Below are 20,681 nucleotides of genomic sequence, written 5' to 3'. Positions count from 1 at the left end.
ATATTGCAGTCAACACACTTTGTAGAGTGGAAATATTCCAATCAGGACTTCTACTCCGGTGACAACGTCCTGCAGTCACTTTGTAGCAATTTTCTCTCTCTGTTGTCTCAATTTCGGTTTTTGGCCTGAATTTCTGGTTTCGTTTTCGGCACCAAAATTTTTATTTTTGTGCACCACTAGTTTTAACCCTTTATGTATTTGTTCTGACCTAGGTAACCACATGTCATCCGGCACCTCAGGTTGGGGGTGGGATTATAACGGTGCCAACAGATAGTAATAGAAACAAAGAGTAGTTAAGACATCACATTTATTATAGACATGATTAAAATACGATCAAGTAAAATGGAGATTCCGGGTTATATGGTGGCTAAGGGTTCATGTGTTATCCCGACACGTTTCGCCATTTTTTCCTGTACAGTTTTGCATGTTTTTCCGGTTGTTCTCAAATCCCCCTGATGAAGCCAACACTGGCGAAACATGTTGGGATATCACATGAACCCTTAGCCACCATATAACCGGAACCTCACTTGTTTCGACCACCAAAATGGAGATGTACAATGATTGATTTTACTTGATCGTATTTCAATCATGTCTATAATAAATGTGATGTTTTAATGACTCTTTTCTATTATTATTTGTTGGCACCGTTATAATCCCACCCCAACCTTCTTCAAGTATAATTTTAACCCTTCTCTACTTCATCCAAAACTAAAATGTTTTTAATACCTACATCTAATTGGTGTTCAGAGTCGTATTTACTAAATCTAGTTCCGCAACATTTGAGGTGCTGTTCATTTACAACGACACCCCAATGGACACGTAGAGCAGCGGCCAACGCACCCTGCGCTACAGAGCACCACGATTCACATACCGCATTGCCAAAAATTCGGGATGGGACAAAAATGTGGTGTCTTTTTTTTTTTGAGCTGCTCTGCCAACCTGTTCAGAATTAATAGGCTGCCGATATTCAGCCAACAGCAACACACAAAAATACTTCCACTAACATCTGCACAAGTGTGAACAGTCTAAAGCATATTATGGGAAGAATTTGATCCTGGGAGCTGACTCAACTCTCTTTGTGGGGTCAGCGTTCCTGATCAGAGTTGTTGGTTGTTAATTTGCTTCCCCCTCGAGACCAGGGCTTTTCTTTTCTACCTCCGAGCACCGTCCCTTGGTTCCACCCTCTACCCACCTCTGAGCACCGTCCCTTGTTTCCACCCCTACCCACCTCCAAGCACCGTCCCTTGATCCCACCCTCTACCCACCTCCGAGCACTGTCCCTTGGTTCCACCCCCCTACCCACCTCAGAGCACCCTCCCTTGGTTCCACCCCCTACCCACCTCCGAGCACCATTCCTTGGTTCCACCCCCTACCCACCTCCAAGCACTGTCCCTTGGTTCCACCCCCTACCCACCTCCAAGCATTGTCCCTTGGTTCCACCCCCTAACCACCTCCGAACACGTCCCTTGGTTCCACCCTCTACCCACCTCCAAGCATAGTCCCTTGGTTCCACCCTCTACCCACCTCCGAGCACCATCCCTTGTTCCCACCCCTACCCACCTCCAAGCACCGTCCCTTGATCCCACCCTCTATCCACCTCCGAGCACTGTCCCTTGGTTCCACCCCCTACCCACCTCAGAGCACCGTCCCTTGGTTCCACCCCCTATCCACCTCCGAGCACCGTTCTTTGGTTCCACCCCCTACCCAACTCCGAACACTGTCCCTTGGTTCCACCCTCTACCCACCTCCGAGCATCGTCCCTTGGTTCCACCCTCTACCCACCTCCGAGTGCCATTCCTTGGTTCCACCCTCTACCCTGGCACTAATGGGTGGCACTGATAGGTGTTACGGATGGGCATAGATAGATGGCACTGATAGGTCGCACTGGTGGGCACTGGTAGGTGACAATGATTGGCACTGGTAGGTGACAATGATGGGCAGCAATGTTGATGAGGCACTGATTAGGGACTTTGATAGGTGGCACTGTGGGCACTGATAGGTGGTGCTGGTGGGCACTGGTAGGTGGCACTGACAGGTGGCAAACATGGGCACAGATGAGCTGTGAAGCTCTCCCTGATCGGGACCGATGTCCCTCTGTCACATGCGGTACTGCATGCCATAGAATTCAATGCGGAACAAATTATTTTCGTTTCCATTAACTTCTATGGGGAAACTCGCTTTGATATGCGAGTGCTTTGGATTACGAGCATTCTCCTGGAATGGATTATCCTCGTAACTTGAGGTTCCACTGTATTAGATTTTTGTTTTTGAGCTTAGATCGGCTTCTAGTAAGGATCGGACAAATCTTAGATAACCAGCAAGCCCGGGGTCCCAAAAAAAATGCAACTTGCATTGAACCTTTCAGACCCTTTTTCCGTATCACACACCTGCTCCTGACCTCATAGAAGCCCCTCTAGTGTGGCCCTTGGATTCAGGTTTTATTTTAATTTTTTTCTGGTTTCTTGGAAATTTGTGGTTTTTGACAACAAAGCCCTTTACGACGATCGAGCTGGAAATGAAAATCCTCAGAAAATAAACAGGTCTCTGATTTGCTTCCAAGTCTGTGCGTGAGAATGTACTGAATGAATGGAGCCTGAGCAATGTCATGTGAGGGACATGGCCATACTTGGGGTCATCTTCTGGGTAATAACTCCCACAGGAACTAACGTTACAGCTGGTGCGTCGCCAGGGAGGGTTGCTGTGCTACACGGCACCGCCTCGAATAGTCTAGAATTTATTTCAGGTAATAAGGAGCCAGGTTCCTTCGTTCCCCACATGAGACGGAGCTGCTACAACATCATTTCCAACCAGCCGATCGGCATCCTAGGCCGGTGCCTTCCTAAAACGGTTTAGTCGTCAGTCAACACCTAACATAATTTACGATTGATCTGAGTTTAAATGAAATTCTTTAGCTATGCCAAATCTCCACCCAGCTGGAAAAGCCACCTGGGGTGCCCACGTGTCCCTGATTGCCCGGGACTGTCCCGCAATTGACATGTCTGTCCCTGGGTCCCGGGCACCTTCATTCTGGGACAATACAATGTCCCGGAATGAATTAGAGAACACAGCCACCCCCTACTAACTAATAACTACATTTCCGGAACTGGTTGCTAGCAGGGCTGGCCTTAGGTGTTCAGGCGCCCTGTGCGAGCTAATCCTGTGGCGCCCCCCCCATCTTCACCCCTCGCCCCCTGGTCACCTAAACATACACAAAGAGGAAAAAAATGCCACCGCGGGTGTAATACAATCGCGAAGGGGGGTGCCGGTTTGACACCCCCCCAGTGTGTGGTACCCGTGGGCGACTCGCCCCCCCCTTAGTACGCCTCTGGGTGGTCGCACGGCGCCCCTGTTGCCCATGGCGCTCTGTGCGGCCGCACAGCTCGCACACCCCAAAGGCCGGCCCTGGTTGCTAGGGCATCTTGCAACCAGTGACAATTTTACTCTCAGACAGTGAGACCGGGAGCGAGGCTTGCGCCTAGTGCAGCACTGCTGTCCCCACCCACCTCGGCACCTCCTCCTTCTCCGGCACCCAGCGGCAAGCAGCAGGGAACTGTTGTGATCTTCACTCTCCAGATCGTGACGCCACTCCTTTCCTTTAATGCACGGGGCTCATGCAGAGGGAGTGACAGCAGCACTGCATCTGGTGGCAGGCTATGGGTGGCACGCGGCACTGCATCTAGTGGCAAGTGGCACATTCACCTGACAAATAACCCGTCGCCAAATTCCCCATCAACACCGAGACTCCATTTCCCGCTGCCCCCCCTCATCTTTTTTTGGGGAAGGTGAGAGAGGGGGTGTGTCCCTGAATGGCAGTTTGGAAATGTGGTCACCCTACAACCATCCCTCCCCGGGCATACCTTCTGCTTGCCCACTATCTACAATCCCTCAATAAGGACCTACAGTGTTCAAGACAACTTACGCCCTTTGAAACTCAATCTACTACGGGGGAGTCAGAGACAGTCCCCTCCCATTCCTCCCTCCCTTCCGACATACCCCCCCCCCCCCTTCCCTTACCCTGTCTCCCACACACCTTACCCCTCCCAGGTATACCCACATATCAGCACCACCTCTCTACCCCACACACAGCTCCGACCCACCTACCCCAGTTACAAGGCACAGGACGAAGTTATAGCCACCTTTTTCCAACTACAACTGGCGCTCACTCCTAAGGGGAAACTTGCTGCTATAACGCCTCGTGCCAAACAAGGCATTGCCCGACAACAGTTCCAGCAATTAGGCAACTACCGAGCTTGCTTCAGGCCTCTCCACGTATTACCATTCTCTGCCAAATTTAAAGAGGAAGTAAACCAAGTTATAAAAAAAAAAAACACCAGCTGCAAGACAAGGGCATAATGAGCTAGTATGCATAGCATACTAGCTCCTTATGTAATACTTACCTCCGGTCGAAGCCCCCGCAGCCGTCCTCTTCCAACGCTCGGGAAGACGACATCTTGCCTGGGAGTTACTTCCGGGTATCGCGGCTCCAGCGCTTTGATTGGTTGTAAATGTATTCTGTGACCTTGTAAATATCTATTGTATTACCGTGTTCAAGATATTTGTACAAGCTTCTTACTTATTACTTTTCAATAAAAGAAATTATTTGGAAGAAAAAAAATACTTTAGCTAATGGTGATCAATTATACCAAAAAAAATATATAATATGGCAGACCAGGCAGTGACAGATTCGGGGTAATCAAGCTCAACGTGACCCATTTACGCTCTACATACGTGTAACTGGGTCATGCAAACATAGGCATGCTATTATTGTTGATCATTTATATAGGACTGTCATGGTCTGGATAAGTAATCAAAAGAAGGTTTGTTCATTAATATAGGTTCCTTCCCTCTTGGAACTTAAAGGAGAGGTCCACCCACAATGGAAGGGTTTTTTGGATCGATAATATGATTATACGCTTACTTTTGGGGCCCAGTGGAGAACGTTCCCTTGTAATCCTAGTTTTTTCACCCCCAGGATGTGGCCTCACTATGAGAATGCATTATAGAGATTATTGTTACAGTTTGGGTTGCAGGACCAGCAGTGCCTTGGAGCATTCTGAAGGTGGGGAAGAGGTCATAGCTTTATGATGTGCTTCATCCATATTAATGGGCTGAAGCTGGGAAAGTACAAAGCCAATGGATAAGGACTGATCTGCCTTTATCATACCAAATCAATGTGTTTTAAGTAGATCTAGAGTTTAACCTTGGATATGTTGGGTTTCAAAACCACTTAAAGGGGAGGTCCACCCAAAATGGATGGGTTTTTGGAGGGGAAGAAGTCATAGCTATATGATGTGCTTCATCTGTATCTGTGGGCTGGAGCTGGGCCAATACAAAGCCAATGAATGAGGACTGATCTTCCTTTATCATTCCAAATTAATCCCTTTTCTTCCTCTCACTTTCTTTGAAGTTTACAGTTTAATCTTTGATATGTTGGGTTTCAACACCAAAAGATTAAAGCCTATTAGAGTTTTTGATGCAGAGCTCCTAATACAGACATATGACTTAAACCCAGCACTCCAACAACACCACCATCACTTTCTCGCACGCCTTTTTAGATGTGGGCCCACACATTATGAAGATACATTTTACAGTTTAGGTTGCAGGACCAGCAGTGCCTAGAGACCATCCTACAAGGGGGGGGGGGGGAGAGGTTGGAGTGTTATGACATGCTCCCCCCATATAAGTGGGCTTGAGCTGAGCCAGTACAAGCCAATGGATGAGGATTGATCTGCCTTTATCATACCAAATCAATCTGTTTTGAGTAGATGTAGAGTTTAACCTTTTATATGTTGGGTTTCAACAACAGGAGATCAGAGCTGAAGTTTTTTTGATATAGAGCTCTTCATACAGAGAGGTGACTTACATCTAGCACCCCACCACCACAGCCCCATTAACACCACCAACACTGCCAACACAATCAACGCCAACACTATCACAAGACCATCACCACCACCAACACCATTAACGCCACCAACACAACAAAGACCAACACCATCACCAACAGCAAGACCTTTACCACCAACAAGACCACCACCGTCATCAACACAACCAACACCAAGCCCAAGCCAAAAATGAATTCTTCCCAAAAAACGTAAACCCTCGTTACTCCTCATACTCAACTCTCTTGCACGATTTTCACATTAGGAAGATACATTTTACAGTTTAGGTTGCAGGACCAGCAGTGCCTAGAGGGGGAAGGGGGGAAGAGGTTGTAGTGTTATGACGTGCTCCCTCCGTATAAGTTGGCTTGAGCTGAGCCAGTACAAGCCAATGGATGAGGATTGATCTGCCTTTATCATACCAAATCAATCTGTTGTGAGTAGATCTAGAGTTTAACCTTTTATATGTTGGGTTTCAACAACAGGAGATCAGAGCTGAAGTTTTTGATATAGAGCTCTTGATACAGAGAGGTGACTTACATCTAGCACCCCACCACCACAGCCCCATTAACACCACCAACACTGCCAACACAATCAACGCCAACACTATCACAAGACCATCACCACCACCAACACCATTAACACCACCAACACAACCAAGACCAACACCATCACCACCACCAAGACCATCACCACCAAAAAAAACACCACCATCATCAACACAACCAACACCAAGCCCAAGCCAAAAATGTATTCCCAAAAAACATAAACCCTTGTTACCCCTCATACTCAACTCTCTTGCACAATTTTCACATTATGAAGATACATTTTACAGTTTAGGTTGCAGGACCAGCAGTGCCTAGAGACCTTCCTACAAGGGGGGGAAGAGGTTGTAGTGTTATGATGTGCTCTTCCCGTATAAGTGGGGTTGAGCTGAGCCAGTACAAGCCAATGGATGAGGATTGATCTGCCTTTATCATACCAAATCAATCTGTTGTGAGTAGATCTAGAGTTTAACCTTTTATATGTTGGGTTTCAACAACAGGAGATCAGAGCTGAAGTTTTTGATATAGAGCTCCTGATACAGAGAGGTGAGGTGACTTACATCTAGCACCCCACCAACACCAACACCATTAACACCATTAACACCACCAACACCATTAACACCACCAACACTGCCAACACAACCAACACCACCACCACCATGAGGACCATCACCACCAACACCAACACCACCATCAACACAACCAACACCAAGCCCAAGCCTAACATTTTTTCTTCCCAAAAAACATTACTCCTCGTTACCCCTCATACTTAACCCTCTTGCATAATTCTCAAACACCAACACCAAACACCAACACCAAAAGTGGTGTCAAGGTCCCAGCACAGAAATATACTATCAAGATGACAAAAATTTGAGCACCACCTATTCAAAGTACAAAGAGAACAAGAAAAAAGATAAGAGGATTTTTTGTTTGGAAAAGAAAAAACATGACAAGAGATGTTCATATACTCAAACATAGTTTTGGTTATGAAAGTTTGCCTAAAGCGGTTATGCTAATCAGCTGCCTTTCTCAGCATGAAGTTCAGTAGAGTGTGAATTTCGGATGAGTTATTTTAAAGTATTTAAAGGCTTTGCATTGTTGTGGGTCAATATCTTGCATGGTATGCCAGTATATAGATGTAGAAAATTACAATTGTCTGCAGTTGATCTTAAACAGGAAGAAACAAAGAAAACCTTACATTGCCCCTTCCTCATGTTTTGACACAAACTCTGTGTTTTTGTTGCAGGATATGACATCAACATGACTGTGCGAGCTCGCTGATGCCCCTTCAAATGAGAGAAGACTTTCCTTGGTAGCACCAACGCCATCTAGAGACAGAAATCTCTTCATCATTTCTTCCCCTTGAGCGTCCCCTGTGAGCCTTCAAAACTGTTTCTCCAAAGGGTTTTGCAAAAATTAAGACTGTTTTCAAAAGCAGAAGCACCGCCGTCCACAACTGAAGTGATGGGCAGCGTGCGCACCAACCGCTACAGCGTTGTATCTTCAGAAGAGGACGGAATGAAGTTGGCCACCATGGCAGTTGCCAACGGGTATGGCAACGGTAAGAGCAAAATACATACCAGGCAACAGTGCCGGAGCCGCTTCGTCAAGAAGGACGGCCACTGCAACGTTCAGTTCGTCAACGTCAGTGAAAAGGGACAGCGCTACTTATCTGACATCTTCACAACCTGCGTGGACATTCGTTGGCGATGGATGCTGGTCATCTTTTGTCTAGCCTTTATCCTGTCTTGGCTTTTCTTTGGCTGTGTCTTCTGGTTGATCGCTTTACTCCACAATGACTTGGGCGCCGGAGAAAATCACAAATCTTGCGTGACGGAAGTCAGAAGCTTCACGGCAGCTTTCCTGTTCTCCATCGAAACACAGACAACCATCGGCTATGGGTTCCGATGCGTCACGGACGAGTGCCCAGTGGCTGTTTTCATGGTGGTGTTCCAGTCTATCGTGGGTTGCATCATTGACGCCTTCATCATAGGCGCTGTTATGGCTAAGATGGCCAAGCCAAAAAAGAGAAATGAGACTTTGGTTTTTAGTGACACTGCGGTCATAGCCATGAGAGACGGAAAGCTGTGCTTGATGTGGAGAGTGGGCAACCTCCGAAAGAGCCATCTGGTAGAAGCTCACGTGCGAGCTCAGCTGCTTAAGTCTCGCATTACGTCGGAAGGGGAGTACATCCCCCTGGATCAAATAGATATTAATGTTGGCTTTGACAGTGGCATAGACAGAATATTCTTGGTCTCACCAATTACAATAGTTCATGAAATGGACGAAGACAGTCCACTCTACGATCTTAGCAAACAGGACCTGGAGAACTCTGACTTTGAAATCGTGGTGATACTGGAAGGTATGGTGGAGGCCACAGCAATGACCACACAATGTCGGAGCTCCTACCTTGCTAATGAAATATACTGGGGCCATCGATACGAGCCAGTTCTCTTCGAAGAAAAGAGTTACTACAAAGTAGACTACTCCAGGTTCCACAAAACATACGAAGTGCCCAACACGCCGGTATGTAGCGCCAGGGACTTCGCCGAAAAGAAATATATCCTTTCCAATGCGAATACTTTTTGCTACGAGAACGAAGTGTCCCTCACAAGCAGAGAGGAAGAAGGCAGCGACAACGGCCTGCCAGATAGCATGAGCACGGGCATGCATCCCGAAATGGACAACCACAACCAAGTTTCTCTTGATCCTAGACCTCTAAGGCGAGAATCTGAAATATGACTGAAAAACTACAGCTGGTCAAAATAGCTGGTCAGCAGCACCCGTTGCTAAGCAGGGGCCCAATGCAGTTTTCAGCTGTCGGTACTGATGGACAGAGGCGAAACGGATCCAGCTTCCCACAGCTGACGGGAAGCTATTGCAAAAAAGATTGGCAAGCGTAGGGTGTGGTGGTCTAAACTGGAACTTCTAGACTTGCGTTCCACGTCACTGGACATGCCCCCCCCCCCAACCATGCACTGTTCCTTGTGACAACAACAGGCTGTGCAGGGACACTACAGAAAACATCGCAAGCAGACAAGACGTTGTAGAGCCGATTTCTCAACCTCTTGGTCACATTCATAACTGTAAGACCTTGTTCCACCAGTTTTGTTCCTGGTGAGCTATACAAAAAAATATAAAAAACGATAGGCAGCTGGGAACTTGAGACAAAGCACTAAACCTTTTTCAAGTGTAACCCAAAAGGCACATAATGTAAAGGAAAAAAAATAAAATAAATTATGTATATTTTATATTTTTGACAAAACTTGAACTTGCAGATAAAGCTTTTTGAGTTTTCAAACTTCTCTCTCTCTCAAATATTGGGAACAAGTCCATTTTTAATGGCATAACAATAGGCAACTATCTGCCTTAAACCATAAGCTGCTGCTACTTACACCCTACCAGTTCTGTTGTGGTGTTCCTTTTTTTTTTTTAGTTTCAGTGTTTCAGTCATGTACAAGAAATAACGGCCAGAACCCGTAAAGAGCAATTGGCCAAAAAAAAAAATGTAAGAAAAGCAAAAGCCAAATTTAAAAATTCTGTGAGAAAGCTATTAGTAACCCACAGACGTATCTATACACTCATTTGCATATTTAGCTAGCGGAATTTGTGACTAATGCTTTTTAGAAAGAGCTGCAATGCAGTCCTCCTATAGCAAAGATAGAATATATTTTTTTATAGCGAGAAAAGGAAAAAGAAATAAAAAAAAATAAAGACGTAAAGACAATGTAATTGTATACCAAAGATAATGCAGACATTTGTATTATTTAAAAAACCTGCTGGGTCTTTTTTTTTTTTTTAGAAGCGAGTAGTAAAGATGGCTAAAAAAAGAGAGAAAAGAGACAATGAAACCTCCTGCTGCTAATTACTAGTCCTATTTTGGGATTTCAATAAAACTTTTTTTTTTTTTGCGTAGAAGAAAAAAAAATAGTTTCTCCCAGGCGGCAACCGCAAAAAAAAAATCCACTTTCCTGTTAGTCAAGTAAGGTCAGGGTGCAAGGTCAAGTGTGCTGGGGGCATTCCAAATTTGCGGGAGTTGATTCCGCATTTTTTTGTTAAGCCCTTGACATGACCTGATGTAAAAAAACATTTTTTTTTCTAAAGTTCTACCTGTTCCAAAATTCCAAGGGGTACAGGGTGCAACCTTTTTATTTTTTATTTTTTTGGCACATTGAGAAACAAAGATATGACAGCAATGTGTGAATGTTCGCAGAGCGCAGAGTTTATTTCCGGGATAAAGGAGATCAGTGGATTGATCTCGTATCAAATAATATGAGTTGGAAAAAAAAAAAAAAGAACCTCATTTTGGAACCGTTGGAAGGCCTTGGAAAAATGATTATTTGGAGCAGATGACACTGTAAAGGAATTTCTAATAATTGTAAACACGGGAAAGTGAAATCTTTGATTCATTCCTTTAGTTTGGCCGGGAATACTTTGGTATGAAGGGCCATGTGTGAACCATATTGACATTTTTTCTCACTTGTGTCAGCTGCGAAAGGTAGCACGGTTGCAGACTTTGCACGCCGTAATCTTTCCCTTTTTTTTTTTAATTGGGCAGAAACGGTTTTGTGCTGGACTGGACTGTGACCTTTTGAGAGCCACGGTTCCAAATGAGGTCCTTTTGAGGGGGGAAAAAAAATATAGTGCTGGGTCCATTTTACCTTCAAACTTCCCTTAACTCTCCCAACCAACCGCGGTCGCAGACCTTGCACAGACTTTGCCTGCCGTAATCTTTCCCTTTTTTTTTAATTGGGCAGAAATGGTTTTGTGCTGGACTGGACTGTGACCTTTTGAGAGCCACGGTTCCAAATGAGGTCCTTTTTGAGGGGGAAAAAAAGAATATAGTGCTGGGTCCGTTTTACCTTCAAACTTCCCTTAACTCTCCCAACCAACCGCGGTTGCAGACCTTGCACAGGCTTTGCCTACCGTAATCTTTCCCTTTTTTTTAATTGGGCAGAAATGGTTTTGTGCTGGACTGGACTGTGACTTTTTAGAGCCACTGTTCCAAATGAGGTCCTTCGAGGGGAAAAATAGAATATAGTGATGGGTCCGTTTTACCTTCAAACTTCCCTTAACTCTCCCAACCAAATATTTTGGAATATATATCTTTTATAAATGGATCACGGATCTTTAATAAACCTATTTTTTTTTTCAACTGGGTCATCAAGAACCACTATAAGTAAAACTTTACCTCTGTTGAAAACAGGTGAAGTAAGTAACGTGATTCTTTTGCCATTAGGAGAACACGTCTTTTTTTTTTTTGAAGACCAGAGTTGGGTTAGCATTGGCCAAAGCCATGGTTGCTCACACTGTGGCCCTTCAGCTGCTGCGAAACTACAAGTCCCATCATGCCATTGCTTTTAGGAGTCATGCTTGTAACTGTTAACCTTGCAATGTCTCATGGGACTTGTAGTTCTGCAACAGCTGTAGGGCCACATGTTGGGCACCCATGGCCTAAGCAGAAGATGCAACTTTAAGGGTGTGTGAGCTCCAAGCTTGAACAAATATCTGTTTCAATGTATGCCATTAAAAATACCCTTGTCCATAACTGTGGTCTTTTGGGCATGTGAAGGAACCTTTGACTGGTGAGGGGGGGGGGGTTTACAATGATGGGGTAAATTAGGTCTGTAGAACATGGCCGAACATTTGTCTAATGGAAGAATTGTTCTTGTTGGCCACAGTACCCAGATTGTCCTTTTTAATGCCTTCTACTGTAGGATTGGAGGAACGAAAAGGAGCAATTTAATTGCTATGGCCAACCAGAGCCCCTGGATTAATAAATCCTTTTTTTTTGGTGATGCCTAACAAGTCATATAGCCAGAGACCTCCTGTTTTTAGCAAACCTGCGTACGCAAGCAGAGCTGTACTTAAAATATGACCTGTAAAAACTACACAAGTGATTGCATGAAACAACCAGTGAGCTTGAACAATTACTTTTTCTGCAGCATGTAATCAAATAGACATTAGTTAGACTTGGGAGTTGGGTAGGCCTTTTTTTTTTATCTGACTGGTTGGTTTACTGTTTGAAGACTTAAAGAGAACCTGTCAGGATGGAATTATGGGAATGGCATGAAAGCCAATCAAAGGGGTAACCAAATTGCTGGCCGGCTTACTGTTATGTCTCACATGCCACCCCCCTAGCCTCTAAGTTTGCAGTGCATGAGTTGACAAGCGGGCATCGTTGGGTTTAAGTCGACCTCTGCTAAAGCATTGGACTCAGTAAAGCTAAATAAGATGGGAATCCAAATTCTTTGCTTCAGTAGGTACAGTTTTAACATATATTCAGCATAATTCCATTAGTGATGGGTTCTCTTTAATGTATGTTGCATATGTTGGTATGGACCTCACTGTGCATGGGAAGAGGTGTTATGGTCCACCAAAGCTTAGTTGATTAACCTTCAAGCTACGAGCTTTATAATTTGATTGTACAATCTCCTTCAGGTCTACCATCTTCAGGTCTTCAGGTAGACCTTCACCTATGTAGTACAAGGGCCAGCCTGATTACCTTGTTTCATGGGAAGAGGTGTTATGGTCCAACAAAGCTTAGTTTAAATAACCTTTAAGCTATGAGTTTTACAACTTGATTGTCCAATCTCCTTAAGGTCTACCATCTTCAGGTAGACCTTCAGGTCTACCATCACCTATGTCATGGGTGCTCAACCTGTGGCTCTCCAGCTGTTGCGGAACTACAATTCCCATGAGGCATTGCAAGCCGCTGACAGGTACAAGCATGTCTCCCAAAGGCTGAGGCATTATGGGAATTGTAGTTTTGCAACAGCTGGAGAGCCACAGGTTGAGCACCCATGACCTATGTAGTACAAGGGCCAGCCTGATTACCTTGTTTCATGGGAAGAGGTGTTATGGTCCAACAAAGCATAGTTTAAATAACCTTCCAGCTATGCGTTTTACAACTTGATTGTCCAAACTCCTTTAGGTCTACCATCTTCAGGTAGAACTTCAGGTCTACCATCACCTATGTAGTACAAGGGCCAGCCTGATTACCATGCTTTAGCAGGCCCTTACGTTTTGTAGTTTTGGTCAATCTAAAGGAGGCCGTACAATCAAATTTTTAATCCATGCCAACTTTACACTTAAAGGCATCAAAGTCCAAAACTATTTGAGCAATAAAACTCTGGAATTGTTTTGTTTGAGGAATTATAACAGGATGTAACTGTTTTAATGCTGGAAAATGTCTGTTGTTTGACTCCCCTAAGTTGAGTGGTATCTTGATATAACACGGTCTCACCCCAAAGGGTCCTGACGCGCTCCTAAGGACAGGAGAAACATTTGTGGAAGAGCCAACTTGATCAAGTTGGTAAAAACTGGAGTAAGAAAGACTTGGGAAAGCAAAGCCATTTCCAATAACCACAAATCGGCATCCAATTGCCACCAAGTTTCTCGCTGTAGTTTTCATACATCAGGTCACTCGAGAGTCCAGAATGCAAAATAATGTTCCGTTGTTGTGTATGTGGTTGGTTGGACAACAATGCAAATTTTGTGGCTTTGTGTTGGATCAGACGATAGTTCTGCCCATGTTTGGCCATTGTTAAGACCATTTATTGCCAGATAACCAAACTAGAGAGGGCATAGGCCTCATTCAAGAACTGTAGAACCAGTTAAGATTCCTACTGCCATGTCATCAGAAAATAGAAGAAACGTTGGTTTCTACAGCAACCTTCGCGTCCTCCGCTTTCAGTCATGAGCCCCACTATTCCTAGAACAAAATCCAGTCTGTTCTTCACCGGTTTTTTAGTTTCTATGTACCTGCTGCTAAAATTCATTGTTTAAAAAATAAAATTAAAAAAGGGAAGATGGCAAACACCAAAGAGTATTTTGTGAAAAAGACAAGTCTCCTTGTGCATCCCTCCTCTATGATGGACCTTTGGCCACCCTCTGCCGTTCATCATCGCCACCAATGTGGATTTCCTCCCCCCCCCCCCCCCCCGGTTCCTGCAGGCTTTCGTTTCAGACCTAAAATTAGAAAAGTTTGTACCCCCCATTGCATCTAATTAAAACACACTAAGCTAAATTTAGCATGGACATTGCCGTGGCAACCAGATTGCAAGCTCAGTATACCACGCTCAATCCACGCTCAATTCAAGCAAGACTGTCTCTTTCGTAATCAAGCCGAGAGACCTTTGCATGCTTTAAAAAAAAAAACAGAAGCAATGTAGTAATCCATAGCAACCAATCAGGATCGCTTTTTTTAATGCAAGGTATCATTTTGTTGCTACGGATTACTGTAACCAATTTTAGCTGACAATTTGTGCTTCTTATGCAAGAAAAAAACAAAAAACAGCCCTGGGGGGGGGGGGGGGGGGGTGTCTTGATCCAGAGAGGAGGGATGTTGGTCTCTGTATTTTATTATGTCTGCAACGGCGTCAAGCCTCATTTAAAAAAAAAAGAAGAAGAAGAAAAAAAAGAGGTTTGTTGCCCCTAGCAACCAGCCTCAGCTGCTGCTGAACCTTCCCCAGGCCCTTCGTTTTTTTTATAAAGGAGGCCCCCGGGATCTCTCTCCAAAGCATTTTAGGGACTACACGTGGGCTGACGTTCAAAGTAACCCATAGTAACCAATAAAGAGTTCTTCCTCTTGGTTGCCACGGGTGACGGAACTTCTAACATCATTATTGCCCCTCGGCCTTATAGGCCGGCCACATAGAGTCTTATTTCATTACAAGAATCCCTTTGTATTTACAACTTGAATCAGACTTGCTATGCACTTTGACGTTTTTATCTTTATTTCTATAAACAGGCAATCTGTGACTATGTCAAAAAGAACCACAAGCCCCAGAATTCCCGCGAGCAAGGCATGCTGGGACTTGCTGTCCTTTAGCATCTCTACAGAATGCTAATAATACAGTAGATTTCATGAATACCCGCTCCGATCGCACAGAATTTGTCGAATCCATAAAGTCCTGGATGTTATATTATCTATGAAAAGATACATTGTATAGATAGATATTATCTATGAAAAGATACATTGTAATAAGGAAAAAAAATCCCTTTTTCTGTATTTAAAGCCAAATGTATGTATATATATATATATACAAAGTATGTCCTGAAAACACGATATGCCAATAGCGGTATGATGATGCAGAGAATTCTGGGAGAAGGACGCCTAGAATTTTAGATCTAGAACCTCAGATGTCCCCGATCTTACGGGCGGATGTTATTTATTAAAGCATGGTCTTCAAAGTTGAAAGTGTTTTTATAGTTTCTACAGTTTTTTTTTTTTTTCATACGGTTTAGTAGCTTTTTCAAATTTTTACATGTTTTGTCTTTTTTTTTTTTTTGTAAAAAAAAAAAACCCTTTGTCTTCACCACCATGCAGTTTTTGCACTTGTTCAGAGAGGGAAATCAGATAAAAAAATCATTAATTCTAAATAATTCAGCGTTAAACAGAGATCGTGCAGTTTGTAGACATTTGTTTCATAGTTAAAATATTTACGATGCAGTCTATAAACAGCCCCCGGTTTTATTACCAGTTGACCACGCCAGCAGATCCATTATATTTCCACTGCCTGTTCCAGGCCAAGCTGGCCAGTAAAGGTTACAGTTAAAGTCAGGGCTTTTTTTCCCAAAGAATAGGTGCAGGTACTCCTCCCTTCTGAGTCACCCCGTCCTTTCTGCCCCTACCCACCTCCGAGCACTGTCCCTTGGTTCCACCCTCTACCCACCTCCATCCAAGCTTCATCCCTATTGATCCTGCTGGGTAGATCCATTATATTTCCACACCCTGTTCCAGGCCAAGCTGGCCAGAAAAAGTTACAGTCAGGGCTTTTTTAACTTAAAGAATAGGTGCAGGTACTCCTCCCTTCTGAGTCACCCCCTCTTCTACGCCCCTTACCCACCTCCGAGCACCGTCCCTTGGTTCCACCCCCTACCTATCTCCAAGTACTGTCCCTTGGTTCTACCCCCTACCCACCTCCAAGAACTGTCCCTTGGTTTCACCCCCTACCCACCTCCAAGCACTGTCCCTTGGTTCCACCCCCTACCCACCTCCAATCACTGTCCCTTGGTTCCACCCCCTACCTATCTCCAAGCACTGTCCCTTGGTTCCACCCCCTACCCACCTCCGAGCACCATCCCTTGGTTCCACCCCCTACCTACCTCCAAGCACTTTCCCTTGTTTTCACCCTCTACCCACCTACAAGCACTGTCCTTATTGATCCCGCTGGGTAGATCCCTTATATTTCCACTTCTTGTTCCAGGCCAAGCTGACCAGCACAGGTTACAGTTACAGTCATTTTTTTTCTCAAAAAATAGGTTCAGGTGCTCCTCCCTTCTGAGTCACCCCCTCTTCTCCGCCCCTTCGAGTTCCGTCCCGCCCCCTTCACACCTCTGAGCACCATCCCTATTGATCCTGCTGAGCAGATCCATTATATTTCCATTTCCAGGCCAAGCTGGCCAGCAAAGGTTACAGTAACTCCTCTCTTCTGAGTAACCCCCTCCTTTTCACCCCCTACCCACCTCCGAGCACCGTCCCTTGGTTCCACCCTCTACCCATCTCCAAGCACCATCACTATTGATCCCGCTGGGTAAATCCATTATATTTCCACTCCCTGTTCCAGGCCAAGCTAGCCAGCAAAAGTTACAGTTACAATCAGGGCTTTTTTACTCAAAGAATAGGTGCAGGTACCCCTCCCATCTGAGTCACCCCCTCTTCTACGCCCCCTACCCACCTCCGAGATTTTGCCCGAATTTTGATTTATAGTGAAAAGAATTGCACATGCCACAGCTCAAGGAACCCCTAGCTGTCCCTGGAGGAACCCTGGCTTAGGATAATTAAGTCCCGTCCCTTGGTTCCACCCCCTACCCACCTCCGAGCACTGTCCCTTGGTTCCTCCCCCTACCCACCGCCGAGCACCGTCCCTTGGTTCCACCCCCTACCTACCTCCAAGCACTGTCCTTATTGATCCCGCTGGGTAGATCCATTATATTTCCACTTCTTATTCCAGGCCAAGCTGACCAGCACAGGTTACAGTCATTTTTTTTCTCAAAAAATAGGTGCAGGTGCTCCTCCCTTCTGAGTCACCCCCTCTTCTCCGCCCCTCCGAGTTCCGTCCCGCCCCCTTCACACCTCTGAGCACCATCCCTATTGATCCTGCTGAGCAGATCCATCATATTTCCAGTTCCAGGCCAAGCTGGCCAGCAAAGGTTACAGTAACTCCTCCCTTCTGAGTCACCCCCTCCTTTCCACCCCCTACCCACCTCCGAGCACCGTCCCTTGGTTCCACCCTTTACCCATCCCCAAGCATCATCACTATTGATCCCGCTGGGTAAATCCATTATATTTCCACTCCCTGTATCAGGCCAAGCTAGCCAGCAAAAGTTACAGTTACAATCAGGGCTTTTTTACTCAAAGAATAGGTGCAGGTACCCCTCCCTTCTGAGTCACCCCCTCTTCTACGCCCCCTACCAATCTCCGAGATTTTGCCTAAATTTTGATTTATAATGAAAAGAATTGCACATGCCACAGCTCAAGGAACCCCTAGCTGTCCCTGGAGGAACCCTGGCTTAGGATAATTGGTATGGACAAACATGGGAGCCATTTGAGCTGCACCACCCTCCCCCCGTTTCGTCCTCTCCGTCCCCTGCTGTAGTGAAATTTATCAGAAAAATGCAGTTGGAATCCTTTCACTGTTTGTTACAAATTCTTCTTTTTCCTTCCTGAAATACTTGAATCGGGACATTGGAACGATGTCTTACCAGAACACTGCGGGGGAAGCTACGCGCGTCATACCTAGATCGATCGTAGCTTCCATAGAGCAGGTCACGAGATGCCTTCACATCCATCTTATAAATATATAAATATATTATATATACATATATATAGAGAGAGAGATATTTCTTTTCTTTTAACATAAAGAGGCCTTTTATAACACAAAGTGTACCTGTTGGTCACACACAGAAAGTAGCGGGCGAATGCTAATCGCTCGACAGCAAAGCAGCCACCTCGCTGCGCCGTGTGCGGTCACCTGATCCAAACCTGGCGTGGTGTGCGTCTGACGGGTACAACGCTATTTTAATTAGCACCCCCCCCTCCTCCGATCCATACTACCCAATAGGGAGAGCGAATACGTTATTTTATTTATTTGTTGGACTTGTGGGCGGGATACCATGTAACAAATCAGGGAGGGGGGGGGCGGAGTGTAATGAATTTTATTTTATACTTACGGTAAAGACAAAGGGTTTTTTACGTTTTTATGTTTTTTTTTTCTTCTTTGCTCCTATTGGATCTAGTTTAATATTTGGGGGTAACTAAGAGATAACATGTACTGTAATGTCTTTAAAAACTCTGGCCGTTCCCCCCCCGACCGGCGGAAGGTCGAAGGGCGCGGCCTGGTCGCTATCTTTTAGCCATTTTTTTTTTTTTAACTCTTGTTGCCGTGCTGTCTACATGTTGTGAACAGCGGATGACAATCATTGTAAATAAGTATCTTGTTTCTGGCTGTAGCCTTTTTTTTTATTGTATCGAAGTCTTCCTACAAAAATGTACTGCACAAAAATCCTGGATTGTACAGATTTTTTTATTAATATTATGTCTTATTTTATTATTTCTAAAATAAAATAAAAATTTCAATTTCACTTCTGCCTGGTTTCTGATTTGTAGAATCGTTGATTCTGGGGAAATGGGGGGGGCGCACTATAGCCCTGGGAGGGGGGGTCGGGGTTCACACCTTTGTAGTCAACAAGGTCATCTAGAACCTAGGGGGAACATGCCAAATTGTGCCCCCCCCAAGATGTATGAGCAATACACAGCAATCACATGGTACAGGCCGGTACAGTGATCTGTCATCGGCTGTGTCCGGTGGGCACAGTGGGTGATAGATCACTGTACCAGCCTACTGCCAGTACCCTGTGATTGCTGTGACCAATCACAGCAGATCACATGACAATTGTATACAATGGATGGCTTCCGATGAAAATGGTTCTATCCTACAAATCTGCACTCATAGGCCGAGTACTCACGATCAAACATGTCCGATGAAACCGGTCCGCGGACCGTTTTCATCGGACATGTCTGCCCGGGGACTGCCCGGGGACTTCTGTTCGATGGCCGTACACACCATCGAACAGAGGTCCGCGCGTAAACAATACGCGGGGCTTGTCCGCGGTGTCGCCGCGTCGATGACACGGTGTCGCCGCGACAATGACGCGGCGACGTGGGCGGCCTGCCTTTAAAATGCTTCCACGCATGCGTCAAAGTCATTCGACGCATGCGAGGGATGGCAGGCGGCAGGACATGTACGGTAGGTCTGTACAGACGACCGTACATGTCCGGGCGGACAGGTTTTCAGCGGACTGTTTTAAAGCAAGTCCAGTTTCCAGTTGTCCGCTGGAAACCTGTCCGATCCGCCCGAAAAAGGTCCGCTCGGGCCTACACACGGCCAAACATGTCTGCTGAAACTGGTCCGCGGACCAGTTTCAGCAGACATGTTTGGTCGTGAGTACGGGGCCATACTAGAGGCCTGGCGTTGTATCTCAACGTTTAATAAAAGTAAGGCTGCAGTCACAGCTCTGCGTTTCGAATCGCGGGCAGGTGTGGTGCGATTCTGCCCATAATTTCAAAGCGCGCGTGTGTGAATGATAAATCGCAGAAAGCACATTTGAGACGCCGTTCATTTGAATGGCACCTAAAATCGCACTGTAATCGGGGCAACCCGCATCGCCTGAAGCATATCACCCCCTAAAAGTATCTCCTGAACTCTTTTCTGGGGGCGACAAGCTTCACACGATGCGGGTTGCCACGGTTTATAGCGCGAGCATCGCGGCAGAACCGCACAGCGATTTTAGGTGCCATTCAAATGCCACCTCGGCGCTTTGAAATCGCAGGGGCAGAATCGCGGCAAATCTGCCCACGGTTCAAGACGCTGAGATGTGAAAATGCAGCTTAGAGTTAAAATACTCACAAAAGTGTTAAAAAACACAGGCATTTGTCAAATCCAGTACCGGGTTTTCCTTTCCAATGACCAATGATCAACTCCCATGACCAATGGGCAAGACTCCATCAGCACACCACAACGTCAAGTAGACTGCGATTCAAGGGACAAGCCCTCTTCATCGGAGCTCTGTTCCTGAGAGCTTACAATCTAATCGGAATGGGCAAGTGATACAAAAGGTAATAATTGTACAAGTTGAGTTGATAAAGAAAGTAAAAGTTTAGCTTGTGGGTGGAGGAGGGATAGGGTTCCCTGAAGAGATGAGTTACAAGGGATCTTCTAAAGGTGGTCAGAGTAGGAGATAGCCGGACAGA

General features: G+C 45.4%; 1 protein-coding gene and 2 long non-coding RNA genes across 3 annotated transcripts in view; all 3 read left to right on the top strand.

Moving 5' to 3' along the window:
- KCNJ2 (potassium inwardly rectifying channel subfamily J member 2) overlaps positions 1–10,501 on the top strand; it is a 32,035-nt gene extending 21,534 nt beyond the window's left edge. The window contains exon 2 of the mRNA XM_040331027.1: positions 7,671–10,501. Within this exon, the coding sequence (XP_040186961.1) occupies positions 7,889–9,166 (1,278 nt within the window). The 5' untranslated portion in view covers positions 7,671–7,888 and the 3' untranslated portion in view covers positions 9,167–10,501. The remainder of the gene's footprint in view (positions 1–7,670) is intronic.
- A 1,519-nt stretch (positions 10,502–12,020) lies between these two features.
- Positions 12,021–14,584, top strand: LOC120919061. The gene is made up of 2 exons (XR_005744509.1): positions 12,021–12,888; positions 13,374–14,584. It is a non-coding gene; the product is annotated as an uncharacterized LOC120919061 (long non-coding RNA).
- Positions 14,585–16,499: 1,915 nt separating this feature from the next.
- Positions 16,500–19,013, top strand: LOC120919625. Its single transcript, XR_005744601.1, has 2 exons — positions 16,500–16,660; positions 17,402–19,013. It is a non-coding gene; the product is annotated as an uncharacterized LOC120919625 (long non-coding RNA).
- The last annotated feature ends 1,668 nt before the right edge of the window (positions 19,014–20,681 follow it).

Source organism: Rana temporaria, chromosome 12 (assembly GCF_905171775.1).
Source record: "Rana temporaria chromosome 12, aRanTem1.1, whole genome shotgun sequence".
In the NCBI taxonomy this organism is placed as follows: Eukaryota; Metazoa; Chordata; class Amphibia; order Anura; family Ranidae; genus Rana; species Rana temporaria.
This window is presented reverse-complemented; position numbering and strand designations above follow the sequence as displayed.